Source organism: Rhipicephalus microplus, chromosome X (genome assembly GCF_043290135.1).
Source record: "Rhipicephalus microplus isolate Deutch F79 chromosome X, USDA_Rmic, whole genome shotgun sequence".
Lineage (NCBI taxonomy): Eukaryota > Metazoa > Arthropoda > Arachnida > Ixodida > Ixodidae > Rhipicephalus > Rhipicephalus microplus.
Window position 1 is genome coordinate 435,701,833 of NC_134710.1, and position 23,549 is coordinate 435,725,381.

The window sequence follows — 23,549 nt, forward strand, 5'->3', positions numbered from 1 at the left end:
GGGCTTTTCTGGTTTCAGGGGGCAAATACTTCAACATTTCATGCGACACGATCATGACCTACAGCACATTGATTCTAGCACTATAACGAGGCCTGTAGCTTAGCTATATGAAATGGTTCATTAGATGTCCCGTGTTCGGTGCATTTTTGCTCTAGTTTAAGTTTTTTTATTCTTTTTGTATCTCTCAAAGGCTTAAAAAAATTACGGCATATTCACGGGGTGAATGATGATGAATGGGCGAAGCTCCGGAGGGATTCATCGGTAAACTGTGAATCTTCCGTGTAATTCGCCCAGTCGATCATCATGTAAAGACGTGAGAAACGCTGTGTGTGTATATGCACAATCCCTCGCGCGCTCGAACATCGGGATTCTGTCTGCGAGCGCGCGCTGCTGCCGCCTTGCGCTCTCTCCGCTGTGCAGCCTTATGCATCCGGCGACTCCGAGCGCGCGCCAACAGCGAACGGATTTTATTACAACGCTCCCCCTAGCGTACGTCGCCGCACTAAATCGAACGATTGCCTTCAACCAATGACACGCGCCATATGTGACATCATTCCTATTTTATAAGATCTCGCGTCTTTCATCAACTACAAGTACCGCTTTCTAGTTTATAACATCTTGCATCTTTCCATCATCAGCTACAAGTACCACCATCTAGTAAACACTACAAGAACTAAACGAGAGGTGGCTACATGGATGGATGGATGTGACTGTGCCCTTTAGATCGGGCGGCGGCTAACGCCACCTAGCCGTAATACTTAGTGAACTAACCATTACATTTATCTTTTTTTTCCTTTAAATAATGAAGTTGAGGATTCGTACTTCGCAGTGAAGGATTTAATTTTCACTCGTGCCTTGACTTTAGCCACCAATCAGATAACCTCCTTCTAGTTAAGTCTACCCGCTTAAAGTCTATTTTGCCCTCGCTGTCCCTAAATTCCAGTGCTTTGAAAAACTCTGCGCCATCATCCTGAACTATAGGGTGAAGCCCTTTACAGAACATTATCAAGTGTTCGGCAGTTTCTTCTTCCTCTCCACACGCACTGCATACTGTGTCTACCCCTTCGTATTTGGCCCGATATGTCTTGGTTCGCAGTACTCCCGTCCTGGCCTCAAACAGTAGAGAACTACCCCGAGTATTATCGTAGATCCTTTCCTTGGCAATTTCCTGCTTAAAAGTTCGATAGATCTCTAGTGCGGACTTCTCAATCATTCCCATTCTCCACATGTCAGTCTCCGTTTCCTTCGCTTTCTTCTTAACCGATAGTTCTTTTTGGTTTGGCCACCTGCTGTTTTCTAAGTACTTACCAGTCAACTTCCTAGTTCGCTTCCTCCATTTTGTATCGACATTCTCACATGTACAAGTAGCTGAAAACCTTCCTAGCCCAACGCTCTTCCCCCATTTCTCTCAATCGCTTCTCAAATTTTATCTTGCTGCTAGCTTCCCTGCCCTCAAATGATGTCCATCCCATATCACCTTGTACTCCCTGATTCGGTGTATTCCCGTGAGCTCCTAAAGCAAGCCTACCTATTCCACGTTGCTTAATTTCTAATCTTGCTTGAACTTCTGATCTCATGCACAAGAGCGCATTGCCGAACGTCAGCCCAGGAACCATGAACCCTTTCCATATTCCTCTCACAACATCATACCTATTGTAATTCCACAGTGCCCTATTTTTCATGACTGCTGCATTCCTGTTACCTTTAAGCGTCACGTATATTTCGTGTTCCCTCAGATACTCGGTCCCATTGCTTATCCATACGCCCAGATATTTGTATTTATCTGTTATCTCTAGCGTAACCTCCTGTATTCTAAGCTCACTACTTTCGTTGTCATTGAGAATCATGACTGCTGATTTTTCCTTACTGAATCTAAAATCTAACCTATCTCCCTCATTACCGCAGATGTCCATCAATCTCTGCAAATCTTCCTTGTTGTTGGCCATTAGCACTATATCATCTGCGTACATTAATGCTGGTAGTGCCTGATCAATAAGTTTTCCTTGTTTGACTAAAGAGAGGTTGAAGCCCAGTCCACTTCCCTCTAATTTTGCCTCTAATCCTTGTAGGTACATCATGAATAATAAGGGTGACAGGGGGCACCCCTGCCTAAGCCCCCGTTTTACCTCTGCAGGCTTGGATACCTGCTTTTCCCACTTTATAACTACCTTGTTACCTTTATAGATACCCTTTCAAAGATTAGTGACTACATGTTCCACGCCAAGTGTGTCCAGTATTCCCCACAATTCCTCTTGAACCACGCTATCGTACGCTCCCTTGATATCCAAAAGTACTAGCCACAGGGGCCTGTGTTCCTTTTCTGCTATTTCGATGCACTGCGTCAGTGAGAACAGATTGTCTTCCAACCTCCTGTGTTTCCGAAACCCATTCTGCAGTTCCCCCAGCACCCCCTCATCCTCTATCCACGCCTGCAGTCTTTCCTTTATAATCTGCATCGCCAGCCTGTAGACCACTGATGTCACTGTTATAGGACGGTAGTTGTTTATGTCAGCTTTGTCCCCCTTTCCTTTATAGATCATGCTCATCCTGCTAAGTTTCCATTCATCGGGAACTTCACCATCGATTATTATTGTGCTCACTGCCTCTCTCAAAGCCTGCTTAGACTTCGGACCTAATGTCTTTATCAGCCTAATTGGAATGCCATCTGGGCCTGTTGATGTACTACTAGGAACCCTTTTCTCAGCCCTTTCCCACTCTTGTTGTGAAAATGGAGCCATTGCACCACTTGATTCGTCCTTGTCTATTGTGGTGCATAAAGTACTTCTTTGTTGAAATTTTTCTGTCACCCTTGTTCTTATATATTCAATAGCTTCGTCCCCTTCTAGCCTAGCACCTTGGGCTGTAGTTATAAAACTCTGCTCTAGGCTCGTCTCATTTCTTAGGGAGTTTAGATGGTTCCAAAATTTCGCAGCTGCCTTTCTATCTTTTTTATGTACTTCTGCCAGCCACTGAGCTCCCTTCCTTCTAATCTTTTCATTGATCAGAAGGGATGCATCCCTTCTACAGCTTAGAAAGGTTGCCCAATTTCTTTCAACATCATCTGTCGGTTCACCCCGCTGCTTAGCATGTCTGTGTTCCCTAGAGGCTTCCTGACGTTTTGCTATGGCTCTCTTAACTTCCTCATCCCACCAACTTTTGGGTTTGTGTCTTTTTTTCCGGGGTGACTTGCCACGCGTCTTAGCAAGCTCTAGCTCAAAGAGTCTAATTAGATTCGTGTATGTCCACACTGTGTTATTATCCTCCGTGATTACTTTCTCAATTTGTTTAGTGGCTATTTCAATTTGCCTTTCTGGATAAAAATTTTCCTGTAGTTGCTCATCTTGTCTCCTTCCGACTTTCACTGCTCTTCCAAAACTTAGCTTGATACGTTTGTGATCGCTACCCAGACTTCTGGAGCCACCTTCATCTATGTGCATTCCCCTGAGCTTATCATACATCCTATGTGACATCAGTGCATAATCTATCGTCGACTGAAGTCTTCCTACCTCCCATGTTACTTGCCCTTCACACTTCTCGGTACTGTTGCATTTGATCAAATTAAGCCTTTCACACATATCCATGATCAATTTGCCTGTCGGATCGGTATACCCATCTATATCTTCTATGTGCGCATTCATGTCTCCTAGTATAATTATCTCGCACTCTCTTCCTTACTCCTGAATGTCCTTTGATATACACTCTACCATTACCTGGTTTTCCTCTCTGGTCTTTGCTCCCGTCCACAAGTACACGAAACCAAGGAGTGTCATTTGACCTGCCACTTTCCCTTTTAGCCATAAATGTTCCTTGCACTCCTGCTTGACCCTTTGCCAGTCTGTACTTTTATGAATGAATGCCCCAATACCACATCCCTTTCTGCTGCCTTCTGTTCTATTACAATATTCCCACGCGTAGTCCGGATTGTTCGGAGGTTGTTCCATGTCCCTGAGATGTGTTTCTACAAAACCGTATACCATCGGCCTCTCTTCCCTTAGCTGTTCTTCTATCTCTTCCCACTTCAGCCTGTTCCTACCACCCTGCATGTTAATATACTCTATGTCTGAATTGGCTCGGCGCTCGTGGCTACGTCTATTTATGCCCCGGACTCTACCTATCTTAGATATTGGTGCCACTTTGGAATCGTATCTGTCCAAACTACCTGTCGAAGAGTCTCCCTGGTTGTTTTCCCCGTTACTAGCTATCCTGCACCCCGAAGGGCTCGCTTGCCCCCCAAAAAAGCTACTGCGCGTCCTGCAAGTCGCCAACCCACCTTATGACCTAGCCGCCCATCGAAGTGAACTCTGTCTCGTTGAAAACCCTCCCACCTATGCACCTCTCTGTTTATTTCCACCACCTCAAAGCCTTTTTCTTGACTCATCCGCCATATCTCTTAGGGCGCGGGTTCGAATCCCGGCTGCGGCGGCTGCATTTCCGATGGAGGCGGAAATGTTGTAGGCCCGTGTGCTCAGATTTGGGTGCACGTTAAAGAACCCCAGGTGGTCTAAATTTCCGGAGCCCTCCACTACGGCGTCTCTCATAATCATATAGTGGTTTTGGGACGTTAAACCCCACATATCAATCAATCATATCTCTTGGTTTGCATTGACCACCGCTCTTTGCAGGCTGTTATCACGCACCGGTACCTCCGGTATCGTGCATATCACTACGTGCACCTTAGGAGAAGTGGCGCGCATGTCATCGACGCCTTTCGCCAGTGTGGCTGCTAGTCCTGCTGCATCTTCATTTAGGACATCGTTTAAACCACCTGAAATTATCACGAGGTTTCGTCTATCAGCTGTCGTTTTGAGCTTTGCGCTCGCTTGCTTCATGACTGCTTCCAGCTTGCGTCCTGGGAACGCCCCTACTGCAACCCTCTTGTCACCTCTTACCCTCTCTTTGATGGCTTCTGTGCATCGATTTAAATTTGAGTCTCCGGCGATTATCACATGCTGTGACTTTTCCGGTGGAGCGTTCTGCACCTGGGGGCTACTTGCACCTGTGACGCCGGCTGCTTTGTTCCCTCCCTGCCCCACCACTACCTCGCTGAAGCTGGGCCTTGCGACAGTTGAACCGGCTAAACCTGTTTTTTCCAAGCTTGCTTGCTTTTCCTTCTCCACCGTTCTGGTTGCCGGTTCCCTACTGTTCTCTCGGTAGGTCGCTTCTTTGTTCAGCTTCGCTAGCGCTTCCTCGGTGGACTTCAGTCTTTCTCCCATTGCCCTCGTTTTCTGTTGCTCTGTCGCCAACGCAGACTCGAGCTCGGCGATTCTCATCAGCAGTTCACTCTGGGCAACCATCATTTTCTCCATTTTTCCTCGACCTCACATTGCCTACACTTCGCTTCAGCCTCTTATCCATCCGCTTCTACGCTTGGGTCCACTTTCAAACCCACTCCACATCCTGAACACTTTACGGTCTTTTTAACCATGCTTTTCTGACACCAATTGTCCCTATACTCGATAATTACTAAACTCGAGCCCTGCACTACGAGAAAAAAAAGAAAGTCTAAGCTCTACTACAAAAATTTGCGTGTTCAATGTACGCGCACCTCCCCCACGGGGTGGCGAAAGAAAAAAAAAACAGCAACAAAAAAATTCAAACACACACACCCACACTAACTAATAAATACCTGGTGACTGGCCACCGAAAAAGCCGTACCATAAAATAAGTGCTACGAAGATTTCAACCGCTGCCTTATAATTATAAAGACAAGCTCAAAACATGCAAAAACTCTTATCTGCGCAGTCGATCCGGAGCGCTCAAAAAACCCGTCCATCCACCCTGACAGCCCGAACTGAAGTCCAGTAGACGGTACCGCCATCTAGTGAACACTGCAAGAACTAAACTAGAGGTGGCTACATACAGGGGACGGTACCGCCATCTAGTGAACACTGCAAGAACTAAACTAGAGGTGGCTACATACAGGCTACAGGGGACGCACAGCCCACGCCCTAAGAAGCTTCGCCCCTAAAAATTGCGACGAGCTGGAAAACTGTTCGAAGCGCGCGCCGAGGAAGTTTGTCTGGTCTTCCAAGTTGTCGCCTTGTGCGTTCACTAGAGGACGTGATTGTGCTTGATTGATTGATATGTAGGGTTTAACGTCCCAAAACCACGATATGATTATGAGAGACGCCGTAGTGGAGGGCTCCGGAAATTTCGACCACCTGGGGTTCTTTAACGTGCACCCAAATCGGAGCACACGGGCCTACAACATTTCCGCCTCCATCGGAAATGCAGCCGCCGCAGCCAGGATTTGATCCCGCAATCTGCGGGTCAGCAGCCGAGTACCTTAGCCCCTAGACCAGTGTGGCGGGGCGATTGTGCTTGTCTAGCTACCACTAACCATGTTCCAGACTTTGCACTTGTGTATAAGAACTTGGGCGAGGTCAGGATTCAGGCTCACGAGGTTCTAGTTCCTTAAACGTCCACCACGTGCCGCATGAAGTTGAACTCTTTCCCCCGCTCGCTTTTTTCTCCTCCCACTACGACGCTGACGAGTTCCCTACGGAAATGGTTTTGCTCTTCAACCTGTTCTCGCCCGCTCCTCATTGTGGGAACCCAAGAATAGCACCCCGCTGCCAGCACATTCTTACCCCTGCGCCGTGCTCCCCACCGGGTAGCAGAAATTAGGTGCCTTTTCTCATCTTCTAACCACTACCACCACCATTTAAACGCTCGCCGGTGTAGAGTACCCGAACATGTTCCGGACCGGCCATGAATGGTTTTTCAGACTGAGGACTTCTGTCTCTCCTTGGCTCGGTTGAGCTCAAGCCCTCACAGTTTTAATATATAGTCATAGATAATTTATATACAAAGAAGCTACGACCAACCGCACTACATTCTTTAGTTTGTTTCTCGTCGTAGGTAATCTATAATATTCATAATATCAGGTTCAATACTTAATTTGTGGCTAAGCCATATTCTTTGCCGACCCGAACTTTTTCTAGGGCAGAACAAAGTTTTTTAACCTTCTTTTCTTAGCTAATAGGCTATTGGAAAGCATGCAAAAAGTTAAAGATGTCAGTACAACTATTTCCAAAGGAGAACCATGTCCACATACTGGACACTGTTGTTCAGTTGTTGATTATATAGGTACACACATTCTGGCATTTTCTTTGAAAGAGCGCTGCTTTTGGCCCTGTTATGTTAATATCCTTATAAAACACAAGCCAGGTTTGTTTTGACCCAAGAAAAAGTTTCTCATGGTTGGCTGTATCACATAGCATTCAGCACCACAAAGTAAACAATACGTAGAAGAGAGCGTGTCTATTTTGTCCACAAGTAACTTCATCAGACGCCGATCCCCCCTCATGCTTCATGCTGTTGATAGATTCCCAGCATGTCCCAGTTTAATTTTTCTATGACTGGGCTTGAAGAGTGTCACGTCACGCCAACTTTTGTTTTCTTTCTTCCTTTTGTATTGAGCACGATGTCCACCAATTGCATCTTGGTGTCGAATGTACTGGACGTAAGCGATTCTCGCATTGCCAGCAAAGTTTTGAATACAAAGGCTACGTTTTTTTCTACGATGTACCGAAAAGACATAAGAGAGCTCGTAGAATTTAAATGATTTCAATGGTGAAAGGATATCTCCTGAAATACTTTTGTATACTTGACCACATCGTGCGCGTGTATTTTCGCGTATATTACGCGATTACTTCTGGTGGCCAATGAATAGGTTGATATATATGTGGGGTTTGACATCTCAAAACCACCGTATGATTATGAGAGATGCCGTAGTGAAGGGCTTCAGAAATTTCGAACACCTGGGGTTCTTTAACGTGCACCCAAATCTGAGCACATGGGTCTACAACATTTCCGCCTCCATCAAAAATGCAGCCACCGCAGCCGGGATTTGATCCCACGACCTGCGGGTCAGCAGCCGAACACCTTAGCCACTAGACCACTGTGGTGGGGCGGCCAATAAATAGGTGGGGCTGAAGGATGAACTACTCTAAAAAACATGTTACTCGACTCTTACAAAAGCTACCAAAGTGGTTTTAGTTCTGACTGTAGCTCTGCTTACTTTTCTGCATCATTTTTTTGTCATGTTTTTGTCAATAATAAGTGTATGTACCACCCTGCTGAAATCACCAAATGATGATTGCAGTAACTGTGAATAAATAGTAATAATAAATAATATGTTCAATACACTAGTCATGGGGTAGAAAAGGAATATGCTTGACAACCACATGGTAAACGCTCCGAGATTGTACTATCCAGTTATCCCTTGTGGAAGCTCTTTCACTTTGTTATTTCTTTATAGCGCTTATTCTTCGCGCAAATGTACATAAGGAACTGAGTATAGTTCCATAGAAAATTACAACAACAGACGCTCAGGAAGGACAGCACAGTTACAGTGTAAGCTGGAGCAGCGACTTTTGTAGACCTTTTTTCAATTTAGTGTTAGCATCTAATTTGCTGGCATCTCATTGCAGGCGCCTTATTTTATAAAGTACCCAACATAGTTCCGTAAAGTCTCCTTCAAACAATGGCTGCTTCAAGGGACAGCATGCCCCTGATTGTTTTTGCACTACTACTTGACACCATTTAATTAATGAGGTTCGCAACTTCAGATTATGCAGCATCGTGTGTTTTACAAAAGATTTGCTACACCTAGAACTATTGTCTTTATCTGATTTTTTGACACATTTCAATCACCTTGATATATTAAAGGTAGTAATAGATAATTTATTTATGTAACACTTCATCTGGTGAGATTTGATTGCGACATGCGAAAATAAATTCCATGGTGTTATTGCGCACATTACAGGTGCTTTTTGCAACAGATAGTCGAATGTGCAACGATCTCCACGTTGTTGATATATGTGTCGAAGGCCTGTGCACCAATAAAGCAACTATCAAATGGGGTCGTTGGCGTACGATGTAAGGGCTACCATGCTCATCTTAAAACCAATTTTAAACCCACACTGTTTATTTACGTGTACATCTGAAGCATGTAATGCTTCCTTTCGCGCCCGGATATAGTCAGATTTCAGAGCTTGATTTGGGATTGACGTGTGAATGCACCATAATTATTGCCTATATTAGATAGGAAAATAGTGATGATAATCCACCTTTTTACTCAATGGTCTCGCTGATGTATGTGTAAACATGGCAATGGCATGAACATTAATCGTGCTGTAGCCAAGAAAAAAAAGCGATGCAGAACATTTTGTGCCAGTCTCTAAAGCAGTTATCGATTGATAATATTATATTAGTTGCTAACGTGAGGTCATTACTGGCAGTGATATGCTTTTATTTTTCCTTTCAGGAAAAAGAAAGCTGATGTTCACGGTTAATGCCATCGTATACTGTAACACCTTCAATCCACACGCATCTCAGACAAGAGTGCAGAATGAAAATCTAGGCGAATTACACGCTTGACACATGTAGCATTTCATTTTCAAGAGCAGAATCTTTGAGCTTCATTTCCAGCCTGGCCGACGGCCACTCCGAACTCGGAACACATGCGAACTCGGAACACAGACTGTCTTTAATATTGTCCCTGTAAAATATAGCAAGAAGGGCGAAAAGAAACGGAGGAAGAGGAGGAAATTAGAATGGAGTTGGGGTAGGCCACCAGCACCGTTGCTTCCACAGTCTTCTCGTGTGCGCTAGTTGAATCTCCTTTTTTTTTCGTTAGCTCAGCAATAACATTCGTTCATATAATAATGCTATATAATTCGAATTTTTTCGCACAGTGCTTAAGTGCCGGAAGTGGTCTAGTTTGTAAATGTTACAAAGGGAAGCGACAATGAAATGATTGAATGATTTGTAGGGTTTAACGTCCCCAAACCACCATATGATTATGAGAGACGCCGTAGTGGAGGACTCCGGAATTTTTGACCACCTGGGGTTCTTTAACGTGCACCCAAATCTGAGCACACGGGCCTACGACATTTCCGCCTTCATCGGAAATGAGCGACAATGAAATCATCATCAAACTAGAATAGCATTTTGTTGGTAAACCTGTCTTTTTTTCTTTTTCAAACTGTTCACCGTATAGGTAGGTCTGTTTCATTGAATCAGTCGTTGTCAGCTTTTGAGTCTGAGTCACCAGAGCCCCCTCTAATTCGACTACTCTAATAAGAATACTGGTGTAGTTGCAGAGTAACAGAGCTTTTGTGGAAAGCAATAGAGATTTTAAGCGGCTTTTGCCACACTAAATGCTCATATTAAATTATTCATCACAAATGGTAGGGTTAGGTTATTGGTGCTGAGGTGTACGTGACGAACTACTGGAGCAACAGCTGAGTTTTAGTGCCGGAAAGCAACACAGTAACACAATATTTAGCTACGCCATTTTTTCAATTATGGTAAACGACAGCATAAATCACTTCTAACATTTTTTTTTTCAGTTGGCTTACCACTTTTAATACGTCTCAGCAACCAGGTTTTACATTTATCAACGGAAATGTTCACTTTTTACACTTTTGTGAAGCGCCCTCGAGAGGTAAAGACTGACAGAAATATTACCCAGCGTTGTGTAGTTAGATGGCTTTTGTTTTCTTTCCGTTTGTGCCTGCGTTTTTAGTATTATAAGTGGGCGTCACGGCATGTATTGAGAGTACGAGCACTATGACCACTGTACCTTGTAGAGGGAATCGTGAAAGACACACTACGCGACAACCTTCCCTCTATGGTCACCCCACTGGCAAAAAATAATTGAAGTCAGCCAAGCGCATTGTCATCCTATATGTGCCAGGCGCCAGTGAAGAGCTCTCCGCGATTCTCAGAAAATCAAGGTTCGAGGTGGTTCGCAAGCCTGCTTCGATGCTCACCCTCTTGCTACCACGGCTGAAGGAAAAAGCAACACCAGCGAGTAGTCTGCAAGTTGCCGTGTTCAGAGTGTCCAGCCAGCTATACGTAGGCAAAAGCGAATGTTTCCGTTCAGAAAGCCCGTGGAGCGGCCGACAGGCTTGGACTGGCGTTCCCGACATGGAAGTCAGCCGCTGAGTGCTAACGTGCGTCTTGCCTGGCAGCAACAAACTTTCGCGCCCACTCATTAAGATTACGCCAACTTAAGAACGACGTCAGGAAGGCAGAAGTGCAAAGCGGCACTTTTGCAGAGCCCTTGAGCAGCCCGACCATATGATCGATTTCTACAGCTTTTCTGTTCTATAAACAGAGAGGAATTTCAGAAGGAGGTCCTTGCGTGAATCCTGGCACATTTACAACACGCCAACAAACTTGAACCGCTCTCTAGGAACAATCTCCTCAGTATAGGTTCACGGCTTTGGAAACGTGTTGTAAACGGAAAGCCGCAGCTTTGGCAAAACAAGACACGGATATATTTTGTGACAAACACAGACAGATCCTGAGGAAGTTACCAAGTCGTTCCTGACACCTCAGGCCCTCTATGAACTTCCCAACTTCTTAAATCTTCTACCGAGCCCGAAAGATTTCAGTCAAAATGCTTACACTTAGGCTTATAGAATTTACACTCCACAAATTAGCAACCTCCAAAAGAAAAGCAAGAATAAATAAAAAAATTGTTCTGTGCAGTGAAGTTGACCACTGTTTTAACAATGGATTTCTATAAATGTTTAATTACGATCATTTGCTTAAACGTCGTATATATATATATATATATATATATATATATATATATATATATATATATATATATATATATATATATATATATATATATATATATATATATATATATATATATATATATGGAAACACGGACAATTGCATATAAGCAGACGCTTACGGCAACGACATAAGTACCAATATAATAAAAGAAAGTGCCAACAGCAATACTTTTATTCGTAGTAGCCTAGGCTACGCAACAGTTTATTACATGATTCTAAACGATCCCACAACCACCGCATGCCTTAAGCAAAGCAAGAAAGTCATGATCGGTAATGCGCTCAGTATGAGTTACAATCTCTTGAATTGAATTCGCGGCACTTTCATAATAATAAGGAACTAGAACGAAAACAAATTAATAAGGCCTAACGTATAACATCTTTGTTATTTCAGTTTTGCGGACAATATCGCACTTTTTAGTGATGCTGGCGATGATTCACGAAAGAAAATCTGGAGATGTAAAAGAAAGACACGTTAAAGTATGAATAAAGAGAGGCCCGAAGAAAACAAAGATAATGTTGAACCGCTCGGCGAAAACGCGGAATGAAGGGTACTAACTGTAATGCCACTCCTCCCCCTAAGTTTCCCGCATTCACCAAGTGAGTGAGTAAAAACTTTATTGAACATGTCCGGCGTCATTGAGCGGGGTGGGGCTACAAGCACCCCGGCCTAGGTGACGGCCTCGAGTGCTTGGACCCGGGCGGCATCCTGGGCTTGCCGGACGGCCCACAGTTGATCGGCAAAAAAAAAAATAATAAGGTCAAGTTGATTCGAAATAAAACATTAGTCATTTGCAACACATGCCCGGCAATCACATTGCCGATAAGCTTCAAGTAGAAATTCTAAATAATTCAGTAATAATTTACGGGCCTAAAACACGATCAAACTACTGCACGTGGCCTGAAAAACATCACGAGGCCTGAGTGGTACCACAAGATCCAATAAACTTTACATATAGAGAGAATAGATACACCCACACTCATGCATTGCTCATCTCACGATATTATTGTAATGAAATAAATCATGTAGGAAAACCTCTGCCGTGTGCCCGTTTCATCGGTAACAACACGAGTGAATGGAACACCCATGCACACCATAAAAAGAGAATACACACAGAAAAAGAATGTTCACAAGCAAATGTGCAGTAAATCCAGAACCGAAATATGATGAGACGTAGAACAGCCAACATAAGGCCTTATATGAAGCGAGCGAGTCCAAAATGGAAGCACTGGGTCACTGGATGCATGCTGTGGTTATCTCTGCCGAAAGCAGTGCCGGAATCCTACCGCGTATCCAACTCGCACACGATTCTGACTCCTCCACACTTGTCCCCACACCGGCACTCCAGCAAGAAAAACCTGCTCCCGCAATAATGATTATTCTTCCGTCAAGCCGACTGCTGAGCAAAAAAAAAGGGGGGGGGGGGGTTCGTTTCACGGGAAAACTTGGCGATCTGGAACAACTGAGGTCATGCAACGTGAGCCATATCCTGCATAACTAAGGGCACAGAATCAATGCGTATCTGTAGGGCAGGCATCCCTAAGTAAAAGTGTCCAAATATTGTGGAAACGAAAAAAAAGTGTCAACCATAGACGTTTGCATTTATTCAAGCGGGCTTTCGCATGCCTTTCACACAGGCCGCCCAGAAGTTTGCTTGATCAGAACAGTGGTCGCGCATATAAGAGAATACCCTGGATGACGGGCTGCTTCTGAGATCATTGCTCGCACTATTCACACACACACACACACACACACACACACACACACACACACACACACACACACACACACACACACACACACACACGCACACACACACACACACACATACACACACACACACACTGAGCCTGTTAGAAATATTTCTAATTCACTCTTCAGAGAATCAAATACGATAACTTGGAAAAGCACTGGTTTGCGTTATTTGGTTACGAACCCACGGTAAGGCTACTTTCGCTTCTCTTAGGAACGTTTTAATTTATTTTAGTGCGGTCCCGGGTTCTTAAAGGAAAAACCTTACGTTTTATAGTTAATTTACCTATAATGTTTTGCAGAAAAATAAAAACCATTACGAACCGTTAGGGAACTTTTTTTCGCTATGGAACGGAAACGGAATGGAAATTTTTGCGGTGGAACAAAACTAAAACCAAACTAGAAAACCCTGTGATAGCATTCGCTTCCCGCACGTTAGCCGCTTTGGAACTAAATTATTCTCAGGTGAATCACGAAGGACTGGCCATTTTCGATGGAGCCACGCATTTTCATCAGTACATCGCGGGCAGACATGTGACTGTTCTGACTGATCACAGGCCACTCCTGAGTATCCTAGAGCTACAGAAGCAGATTCCAGAGCTATTTTCGCCTCGTATGATCCGATGGTGCATTAAGATGTCAGCATAAGACTACGACGTGGTGTACTGTCTAACACCGACGCACTGAGCCACTTACCCCTCAGCGAATCAATTGATTATACACCTCAAGTTGGCTGCATGCTCATGTTCGAAGCGCTAAATAGCCCCCCCCCCCCCCCACTAACGGTCGACGAAGTCACAATGGCCACGCAAGATGACCCAACATTGTTCAAGCTGTACAACGCCCCGATGGAGGGCAGAGTTCAAAACTTCAAGAATGAGAACTTCAAGGCTTTTAACAAGAAAGAAATGGAGTTCAACTGTCACCGTGGTTGTATCAAATTGGGATCACGAGTTGTCTTCATGGCCCACTTCGACAACGAGCAATGGCTCTCATTCATGCCGGACACTGAGGCGTGATCACAATATAGTGCGCCCGCAGCTACATGTGGTGGCCGGGAATCGGCAAGGGCAGAGTACACAGCCCGCCACTTGAATGAACGCGCTCCGACGCGAGCTCCAGCACTGGACTGGGGCAGACCGAGCACACCTTGGCACACATTCTTGGTAATTCCGGATGCCTACAGTAAATGGGTTGAAATTCACCAAGTCAACAAAACAACATCGACAGATGCCATCGATTTCCTGCGCTTGTTGTCCGAAACTTTCGAATTACCCCACAAGGTGGTTTCAAACAACGGAATTGCATTCTTGTCAGCCAAAATACAGAAACCCTACGAGTTACAACTGCATCACAGAGGTGAAATCTGGTCCGAACCAACCAGCCAAAAGCGGACAGGCCAAACGCTACGTGGTAGAGCTAAAACGTGCTCTTGCAAGTACGGGGTCATTACAGCGGCGCATTGCACGCTTTTTTTTTTCAAGCACCTTGCAACGAGCCAAACGGGCCAGGTACCGGAGTATATCATGCTTTTTTGCGAGCTGCGAACGCACATCTCAGCCATTCTGCCAGAACCGCCTTGAAAGGTCACACCACATAAGGAAGACGCCTCGCGTTGCCGGCAACTCCACAAAGGACAACCAGTGGTCGTCCGCCAGTTTCATGGAAAGCCCGAATGAACGGCGCCCATCGTCAAAAAAAATGTCAGGAGATTTTGGCTTGTTGAAGCTAAAGCCCCTCCATCGCGTCTTCTACCGAAAAACGCATGGAGGGGCTTTAGACCGTGCATTCCCGCTTCCAGCCAGCTGCAGGGATGCGCCCTGCCCTCCACCTGACCTCCCCCCACCCACGACGCCGCGCGCCTGGGGCTGACTGACTGTCGGGATAATCAATGGACCCGCGCGCTGGCTGCCTCTCTTTTGTACTCCTCACCGCTTTTATGGCCCACAGCCGACTCGTAAGCCAGCGCTTGGACCATTTGGACTATGCTGCGCACAAATGCCTTTCTTGAAAGTAATAAACTCAGTTCCCTGTTACGGACGCTTGTTAATAAGGCTACCGTGCACATTACACAGTGCAAATAGGGTTATTTGTTCATAAAAAAATTAACCTCCCTGCCTTTCAGCATTATATCTGTTTCTTTTACCTCACTTGCATGAGCATTCTTAAAATTTATATCGTTAAAATTTGAGAGTCGCATAATAAAAAAGAGGAAGTGGGTTTATTTATTTATAGATTTGTTGTTTATTTTAGAGAAAAACTGCCAGTCAAGTGCCGGCCTTTGGGCAGGTGTGTGGCGCAGTGGACGCAACAATGTGTAGGAGGTACAGCAGTAGATATAGTTTTGAACGAAAGCGCGATGATTAAAAAAAAATGACATGTAATACTGTCCACAGTTCAAAGCGCAAAACAAAAACTATAAAAACAGTGCCCACTAGGTTATGTTGTTTGGGTAAAAAGTCAAAAGAACTCAATTACCAACTGTAGCAAAAATAAAGCGGAAAATGTTAAAAAGCGAGACTTTGCAGAATCGAAGCATTGAAGTATCGTGCAGAAGCGAGGTTTGAACCTCAAGCAATGAGTCTAATCAAGACAGGTATTAAAATGAAGAGCACTGTAATATATATGAAGGTGTAGTTATAAGCCATGTGAAAGAGCTAACGCACGAAGAAACTAGTTGAGATCGACACTTTCAAGAACCTCTGGTGGCAAATTGTTCCACTCTCCGCTTGTGCGGGAAAAAAATCGTACCTGTATATAGGGGCTCAGTCACTCTTTCAAGATGGATCATTTTTGTGGGTTATGGTTATCGCCAAAGTTTTTCTCGCGTTAAAGGTCATCTGTCATTCTGTGCACCAATGTTGAATCTTAGATGAAGAGTTATTTAATAGAACCTGGTCGCTGAAAGCGTTCACTACTTTAAAGCACGCAAGCATCTGCAAAAGGTTTAGATTTGCTGGGTATCACGGGTGGACTTATTGATATAAACCGGAAAGAAAAAAGAGCCGAGGACAGATCCCTGAGATATGCCGGATTTAATCGGCGTGGATGGTGAGTTGATACCACCGTCCATAATATCGCGCCCGGTGATTATTACTCGCAATATCAAAGCCTGACTAGGGATGCCTTAGTTAATTAGCACTAATTAACCAATCAGTAAATAACTGTAATTACCATGTAAGCTGTAAAACTCGAGAATGTGCTGTTAATTCAGGGGTCTATGTGGTACATACACTGAATGTTCGGAAACATGCACTTCATCTTTTTTTTTTTTTCAAAATACCCCATTGATGTGCTGTACCATTGATCTTTACCTCAACGAACCCTAAATATAGTTTCACGGTGTCATGAATGTGCCTTCCATAAGAATGCTTTCTTTTTACGCGCACCCTATTTTATTTTTACGTGGCACTGTGGGGTACACCATCTCAACGCTAGATGGAGCTACGAGGGCTTGACGTCTGTCGCATCCTGAACAAAACTGGCCAGGGAACTTTTTTTTTTACCACGCGATTAAAACACGCTCTATACCATCATAAACTAGACATATGCCAGTACCTAAATCCCAGAAAGCAATTAGATATCTTCAAGCACGTCTCCAGCGCAGCGATTCAAACGCGGTAAAACAGCCGATATTTCCGAGAGCACCCATAGGCGCTGTGAATTATCTTTTATTAAGCTAAGGAACTCGCAACATTGCAACTACGATACTGTAACTCCAGCCGAAGAAAGGTTCATACAGTTGCTACTTTAAACCGAGAAAGCAATGAGAAAATCAGAAAGGGAGAGGAGTTATCATCATTTTGCTCTCCGGTCCTATAGAGTGACGTGGGGCCCCACCCCCACCGTGCGGGAAAGTGCGCCTCCTGCTCGTGGGCCGGAATCCTGGGGACGCCCGATAAAACTTTCTGCCAGCTGTTCCTTCTCGCCTGCTGGCGTGTTTTCCTACCTTAAAATTTGATGCTTTTATTATTAATAAAATTCTCTGTAGTCGTAGAGTCGCGAAACAACCTCCATGTTTTCTTTTTTTGTCAGTGTGTATTTTAGCACTCACTGTTTCAACACGGGACGTGTTGCTTGTTCGATCTTCCCCCTGTTTGTGGGATACACTTGGCTGCAGTGTCAGTCAGAAGTACTCTAAAGTAGTACACAGCCTCATCTATGCTGAAGTTGCACCTGTTGGTTCAACTTAGGAATGTTACTTTCTGAAACTGTATCCAATCGGCTCTTTCCATCTGCGATTTTGGCGCTTAAGAGGGACATTCGTTTCTTATAAGTGTGCTCAAAACTATGGGGAAGTGGCCGCTTCTACAAAAAATATTACTGACGGCCTATTTTGGTAGGGGCAGAAGTGACGGGGATGTTATACTCAGATACATGGAGGATTAGGTTTTGTTTGCGAGGTTATATCAGGTTGGCTGTTTGTGGTTCAAGAGACATGCATCAGAAGAAAAAAAAAGAAATTGTTTAATCAGAAGACCTCGCGTATCACAGTGAGAATTACGCTAAATACTGCTGTGAGCATATCCGAGGAAGAGATAAGTTATGAAGAATTCCTCTAATATTGGCTGGAAGTCGTGCCTATTGAGTTTGTGGTGTGGAGTTATGTAAACAGAAAAAGTTGTGACCAGTGTGTAGGAAATAACAGGACGCACGGCTACTGCATCAACAAACGTCTGAAGCGGTAGATGTGTGAAGGTTGTTCCTTGGCTAACTATTATGGCAACAACACTGATAGACGCAAAAGTACCCTTCCGGTTTAAAAAAATAATTTACTGGTGTAGAAAGTGTGACTGCTTTGGTTTCAAGTGTGTTTCCTGTACACACAACACTTTTGATGTATTTTTGTATAAAATTTCCTGGATTTCGTCAAGGTTTCTGAGCAGCATTCTAACATTCCGTTGTAGTATTTCTGTAATTTCGGTTTGTGGTGCTGTGTGTACAAAGTGTTGCTGTCACACACTTCGAGTGAGGCCCCACTGATTCAACATCGACTTGGGGCAGACTCGCAGGCTTCCTCTTCACGCTTCGGCCTGCGACGCCTGAAAGGCCTCGAAGTAGTACATTTCCAATTTCTTCGCAGGTCGGTAGACCCATGCGGGGTTGTACCTGTGGTGACGTATGGGACTGACCAACGTACTCATAGAGAATACACGAGCATTTGATTGAACACAAACATTTAATTATAACAATGACAATAGGCAGAATATTACAAAAATAAGAGACGGAAAAACACTAATACGCAATGAAAAGAACAGCTGTATAACAAAATATGTTCTTAAAGAAACCTACAACAGGTACAGACAAAAGACAAATACGCGGAATATCAATAAAATACCAACATGCTGAAACAACAAGAGATACTAATAAAATTTACGAAGCAAAAGATCATGATCGCGATTCTGAATTTCTAAGTGGGATGCAGCACACACAACTACAATTATTTAAAAGCTGGTTATAATAAAATACCCATTTTAAAAAATCACAATAAAAAGTTTTATACGGACCAGGCCAGCTCTCAGTACAAGTAGGGGAGTTGACCTTAGTAGACTACGAGGGTGCCCGGTAATGCAACCATCTTAGTACGTTGTGCGGGTCACTCCATGCTCGCCGCCTACGCGAGACTCGTGACACCGACGACCGCTCTCCTTGCTGGCTGCACGTAAACTGCCAATTTCGATGCAGTCCAAACTCTTTCGGGACGTCCCATCCCTTCTATAGGTCATTTATTTTTTCCTCGAACACATGTTTCTCTTTTCGGTAAAGGTGGAGAGAAGACGCGGTGGTGACGCCGCTGCTTCGCCAGTCAATGGATGTCATCTTCCCGACACAAAAGCGCCCTTCCTTTGACAATGGGGCGTGTGGGCGAAATGAGGATTGCAGACGTCTGTGACAGTTGCCTTAGGTTACAGGGCCTTTTGGGGGACCTGTAGTTTAGAGTGTATCTTTTCTGGCGCACTTCAAAGTGTTTCTTTATGTTTTACCGTTTGAGGCCCGGGAAGATTGGGACTTGTATACATCACCTAATAGGAGGTGGTAGGTGGTGCCTTCTTGGCAGGCGTGTTCACTGATGTTTCGAACCTAACTGCACTTGGAAAGGTCTAGGGTCCTGTAAAATCTGAAGTGTACTGGCCCTGCTTAGCAAGGGGGCGGAGCTGCAAAGACTGCTTCAATCAGGAGCGCTGATGGCACGAACGCGGTTTTACTGCTTGGGACATTCGCAGGTACGAACAGACGTGGCGTGGCATCCCAGTGCATCACATGAGCGAAGGATGAAGAGGACTGGTTATATAAGGCGAAACGCTTGCGTACCTCTTAGAATGACAGGTTGAATTTTACCTTCAGATCTATTTTTTCTGCTTTGTTTCTTGAAGGGCACAATTGTATATCGGGTTGCCCCCTTCACAGTTCGCATAATGGGCGGCGGAGGTGCAGCTGTCAGATGGATGTTCATTGAATCGACATTTGGCGCTTGTGATACCCTCTGCAGCTTTGTGACCATGTCTGAATAAGGAACAATTGAAGCCAAGAAAGGGTTTTGGTATATATTGTATTACATGATGTCTGCAGTAGCTGGTTTCGATGGATTCAGGGAGGTTGCTGGTTCCAAATGTTAATATATGCCTAGTTAGGATTTGTTTGTAATCTCGTCTCATTACGATTCTTTGTACTGTGACAACGTTCTTATCCTGCCATCCTTCAAGGAGCCCACTTTCACTGATTTCAAGAAGGTTATCGTCAGAAACGACGCTAGACACAGTATTCATGGATATACCTGAACCAGCTTACACCAGTGTTTTCCCAAAAGCTAAAAGCTTTCACAGTCTATCGTACTGGTGCTTGCCACAAACTTCCAGAAGATCACCGCTTCCCATTTTGGTTACTTTGTAACCTGGATCGATTGTATCCGTGAGAGTTTTGACACAAGAAATGATCAGACTCTTGGGATGGTTTTTGTTTGATGTTGACTGTTTATGATGTGGTATTTAATAAACGACTTTTTGGTTAGGGCAAACCTAAAATTTTATTTGTTGCGCCATCTTTCTAGGCGGTGATCATGTAGGGCGGGTAAAAAGTTTTCATGAAAAAGTGTACAAGTTTTCGGGCAATGGTGACCACCTATCACCAAGCCCAACAAGGGGACACTACAAGGTCCCACTTGATGACGCCAGTCATACATTCTTGCTAAAACTGAATATAAATACACTATTCTGGGTAACTACACGAGGTTACCACTTGCCGCAAAAAACGAAAGTATTAAATTGAAGAAAAATGGGGACAGAATACAATAGCAGCAAGAGAGAGAGCCGATGTGTGAGCGTTTTGCCGAACGCCGGCCTTCGTTTCGTGTAGCACTGCCACAAAGATGGAGCCGGAAGAAAACGAACAGAATGAATTTATTGACGACAAACGAGCACCTAATTGTCTATGACGATTATTGGGGTGCATGCACTTCTTGGCGCAAACAGGGGAGACAACAGCCCACGATCACTTTTTCGCCATCGTCTGCTCATCTCCGACATCTTTCGGGGCCCCATATGCGGTCATATCTAGTTCAAGACAATGTGGGTTTCGCCCTTGGCTCTTGAATATTGCCGCGTTGTAATCAGACTAGACCGGCACGAACAACTTCATTATACTTTAAGTACTTCTCCTAAACATAGGGTAGTCATATTGAACACCGATTTGTGGCCAAGATAGCTTGGACGTGTTCGAAATGTCCACAATTACGGCTTGGCTTTCCTTCAACTCTAGTTCGGGACGAGTAACACCAACAAAAACTACAGCAGATTTGTGGTGTGCTCTGCTTACAAGGACGCGTTAACAATGAGAAAAGTGCCCACGATGAACGGAACTTTCAATTGACCTATGCGCTGCTTTTGCTGCATTTAATAGCTAGGCGACAACCCACAGTTGAAGCGCTTCGCTACTGTCCTGATGAAGAAAGGCTTGGTCAGCGCAACTAAGATGCAATATTATTTGGGGTCTCACGTGCGAAAACCGCGAGGTGATTACGAGACACGCCGTAGTACATTTTCGGCCATCTAGTGTTTTTTTACGTGCACTGGCATTGTACGATCCATGTGCCTCTGTTATTTAGCTTCTACGCGACTGCCGTGGCTACGACCAAATCTGCAACCTTTTTGTTAGCAGCCCAGCACTGTGACCACTACACCAGCGTAGCGGACTACTGGAAGTTAGAGGTGGTAGTCTATGTATACAAAATGAAGGTGTCTGAGGTTACGTTGAAGAAGTAGGTTATTTGTTTAGGATAACATTGTAAATAGTATTATGTTTCAATCTTCCAAGCAATAAGTACTCAATAATCGTGTGATTAGCGAAAGGAGAGAGATAGCCGTATGCCGTACTCGTATCAAAATCATTTGTTGTATAATTTTTATTGAGTAACTCTGCTTAACGTTGTAAAATTTCCCCTCTTTACTATATGCTCTTGGTGTTTTCAGGCGCAGGTGGGTAGCTTGGTGTGGGCGCAGCTGGGCGCTCGTACCCTGCATTGGCCAGCCGTCGTTTTGGATGCAAAACTTTGTCATCAGAAGCCGGCTGCAAAAAAAAGACTCTGGGTGTGCTGGCTGGCTGAGTACCGGGTCTCCGAGGTACGTAAAGTATATACTATCTTAAAAAACACTAAAAAATAATACATTGAAATAGTAGATATAAAACAGGTAACATGCTCTGAAGAAGCATACTGGCCGGCACTGGTTTATACACTCATATTTGAAGGAAGAAACTGATTTGAACGTAAAAGTATCATGGGTTATAGTGGCATAGAGCTTAAGAAATCTGAAGAAGACCCCGCTACTAACGAACGAGCATGCTCATGCATTCGGCAATGTTCTCATAAGACGGTGTCACCAGCCCTCCACCTGATACTGTCAATCGTGAATGCGTGCTTATTGGTGTAGTGTGCGCACGCGCTTTTGAGGAGGAACCGCCGCAGACTTCTAAAGTTGTGTGCGAGTGCACTTGTTTCTATTAGTTGAAGCCCATGAAAAAAAGTTACAGGAAATGCTGAGAACATTTTTTTTTTAATTTGTGCTACTTCACCCAGAGTGCAAGTGTATCAATCATCGAAACTAATCATGACCTGTCTTTGCTGTCAATAAGAAGGAAACTCGCTTGTTCGTCTCTTTTTCATAACATATTTTTGTACGAATCTAGAATGCAAGAAAATAAAGCCTTTTCACGCCATGCACTTGAATGTCAATGCGAATCGACAACTTCTAAGCCAAAGGGCCAAGTTGTCAGACAAATCTTCGTCGACTCACGTATGCCAAAGACAACATCTCATTGGAACCATCTCCTGGCCTCCATCGCCCAGAACCCAAACTATTTTTCTTATCAAGCAGTATCTCATAACATTGGTAAATATAGACTTGTAACAACTACTACTTTCTGTAATGTCTTTGGCTTTGAAATAATTTATATGAATGAATAAATAACAAATTTAATAAAATAGAGAAGCCGGTTTGAATTCGACAGCTTGCCAACTTGATAGGGTAGGTTACGATTAGAGGGAATGCATATAACTTCGTAAGAATATCAAATTAAAACCCTCTCTGAACAAAGAGTGAATTGTTATTGAAACTTTGGGTGCATGTAGCGACGGCAAAGTGTAGAGAAGTTTCGGAAATGATACACTAGCGCAAGAAGTAACCGCTTAACGCGCACAAACGCACTCAATTGGGTCCTGACCTTAGCTAAAAACAAGCACACCTTGTGCGTCTGCCCTCGCAATAAGGACAAGCTTAAAGCACCCCTGCCATCCTTCTTCACGGCCATATACTGTTCTGCTGCTCAAGCGAGCAGTGAAAACATGAAGTACATGCTAGCTCAAGAACTCTTGTACTTTACTGCATTTTTAGATCAAGTTTTCCGGGGCCTCCTAAGACTTTGGAAAAAAAACAGCATATTCACGGAGTGAATAATGATGAGTGAGGTAAAACTTCGGAGTGTTTTATTGGTAAACCATGAATCATCTCTCCCTCCTTTTGTGCATTCGTTGGTCGGTCCATATGTCTGTCTATTTCTCTGTCTGTCAGTCTGTATGTTTTCCTGTCTCTCTTTCCGTCCGGGTGTCTGTTCTTTTATCCGTCACTCGTCGGTCTGCCTGTGTGCCTGTGCGTCCGTCTGTTTGTCTGTCAGTCTCTCTTCTGTCTCGCTCTATGTATGTATGTATG

At 44.2% G+C, this 23,549-nt stretch overlaps 1 protein-coding gene across 8 annotated transcripts in view; it reads left to right on the top strand.

Moving 5' to 3' along the window:
• The window catches only part of LOC119161817 (DNA (cytosine-5)-methyltransferase 3A), a 222,955-nt gene that overhangs the window by 23,180 nt on the left and 176,226 nt on the right, over positions 1-23,549 (top strand). For all 8 annotated transcript variants that reach the window (XR_012887656.1, XR_012887655.1, XR_012887654.1 and 5 more), the window contains exon 2: positions 21,816-21,965. Coding sequence is in view for 5 of the 8 variants with exons in the window: in XM_075880503.1 (XP_075736618.1) it covers positions 21,816-21,965 (150 nt within the window). In the remaining 3 variants the exon portion in view is untranslated. The remainder of the gene's footprint in view (positions 1-21,815; positions 21,966-23,549) is intronic.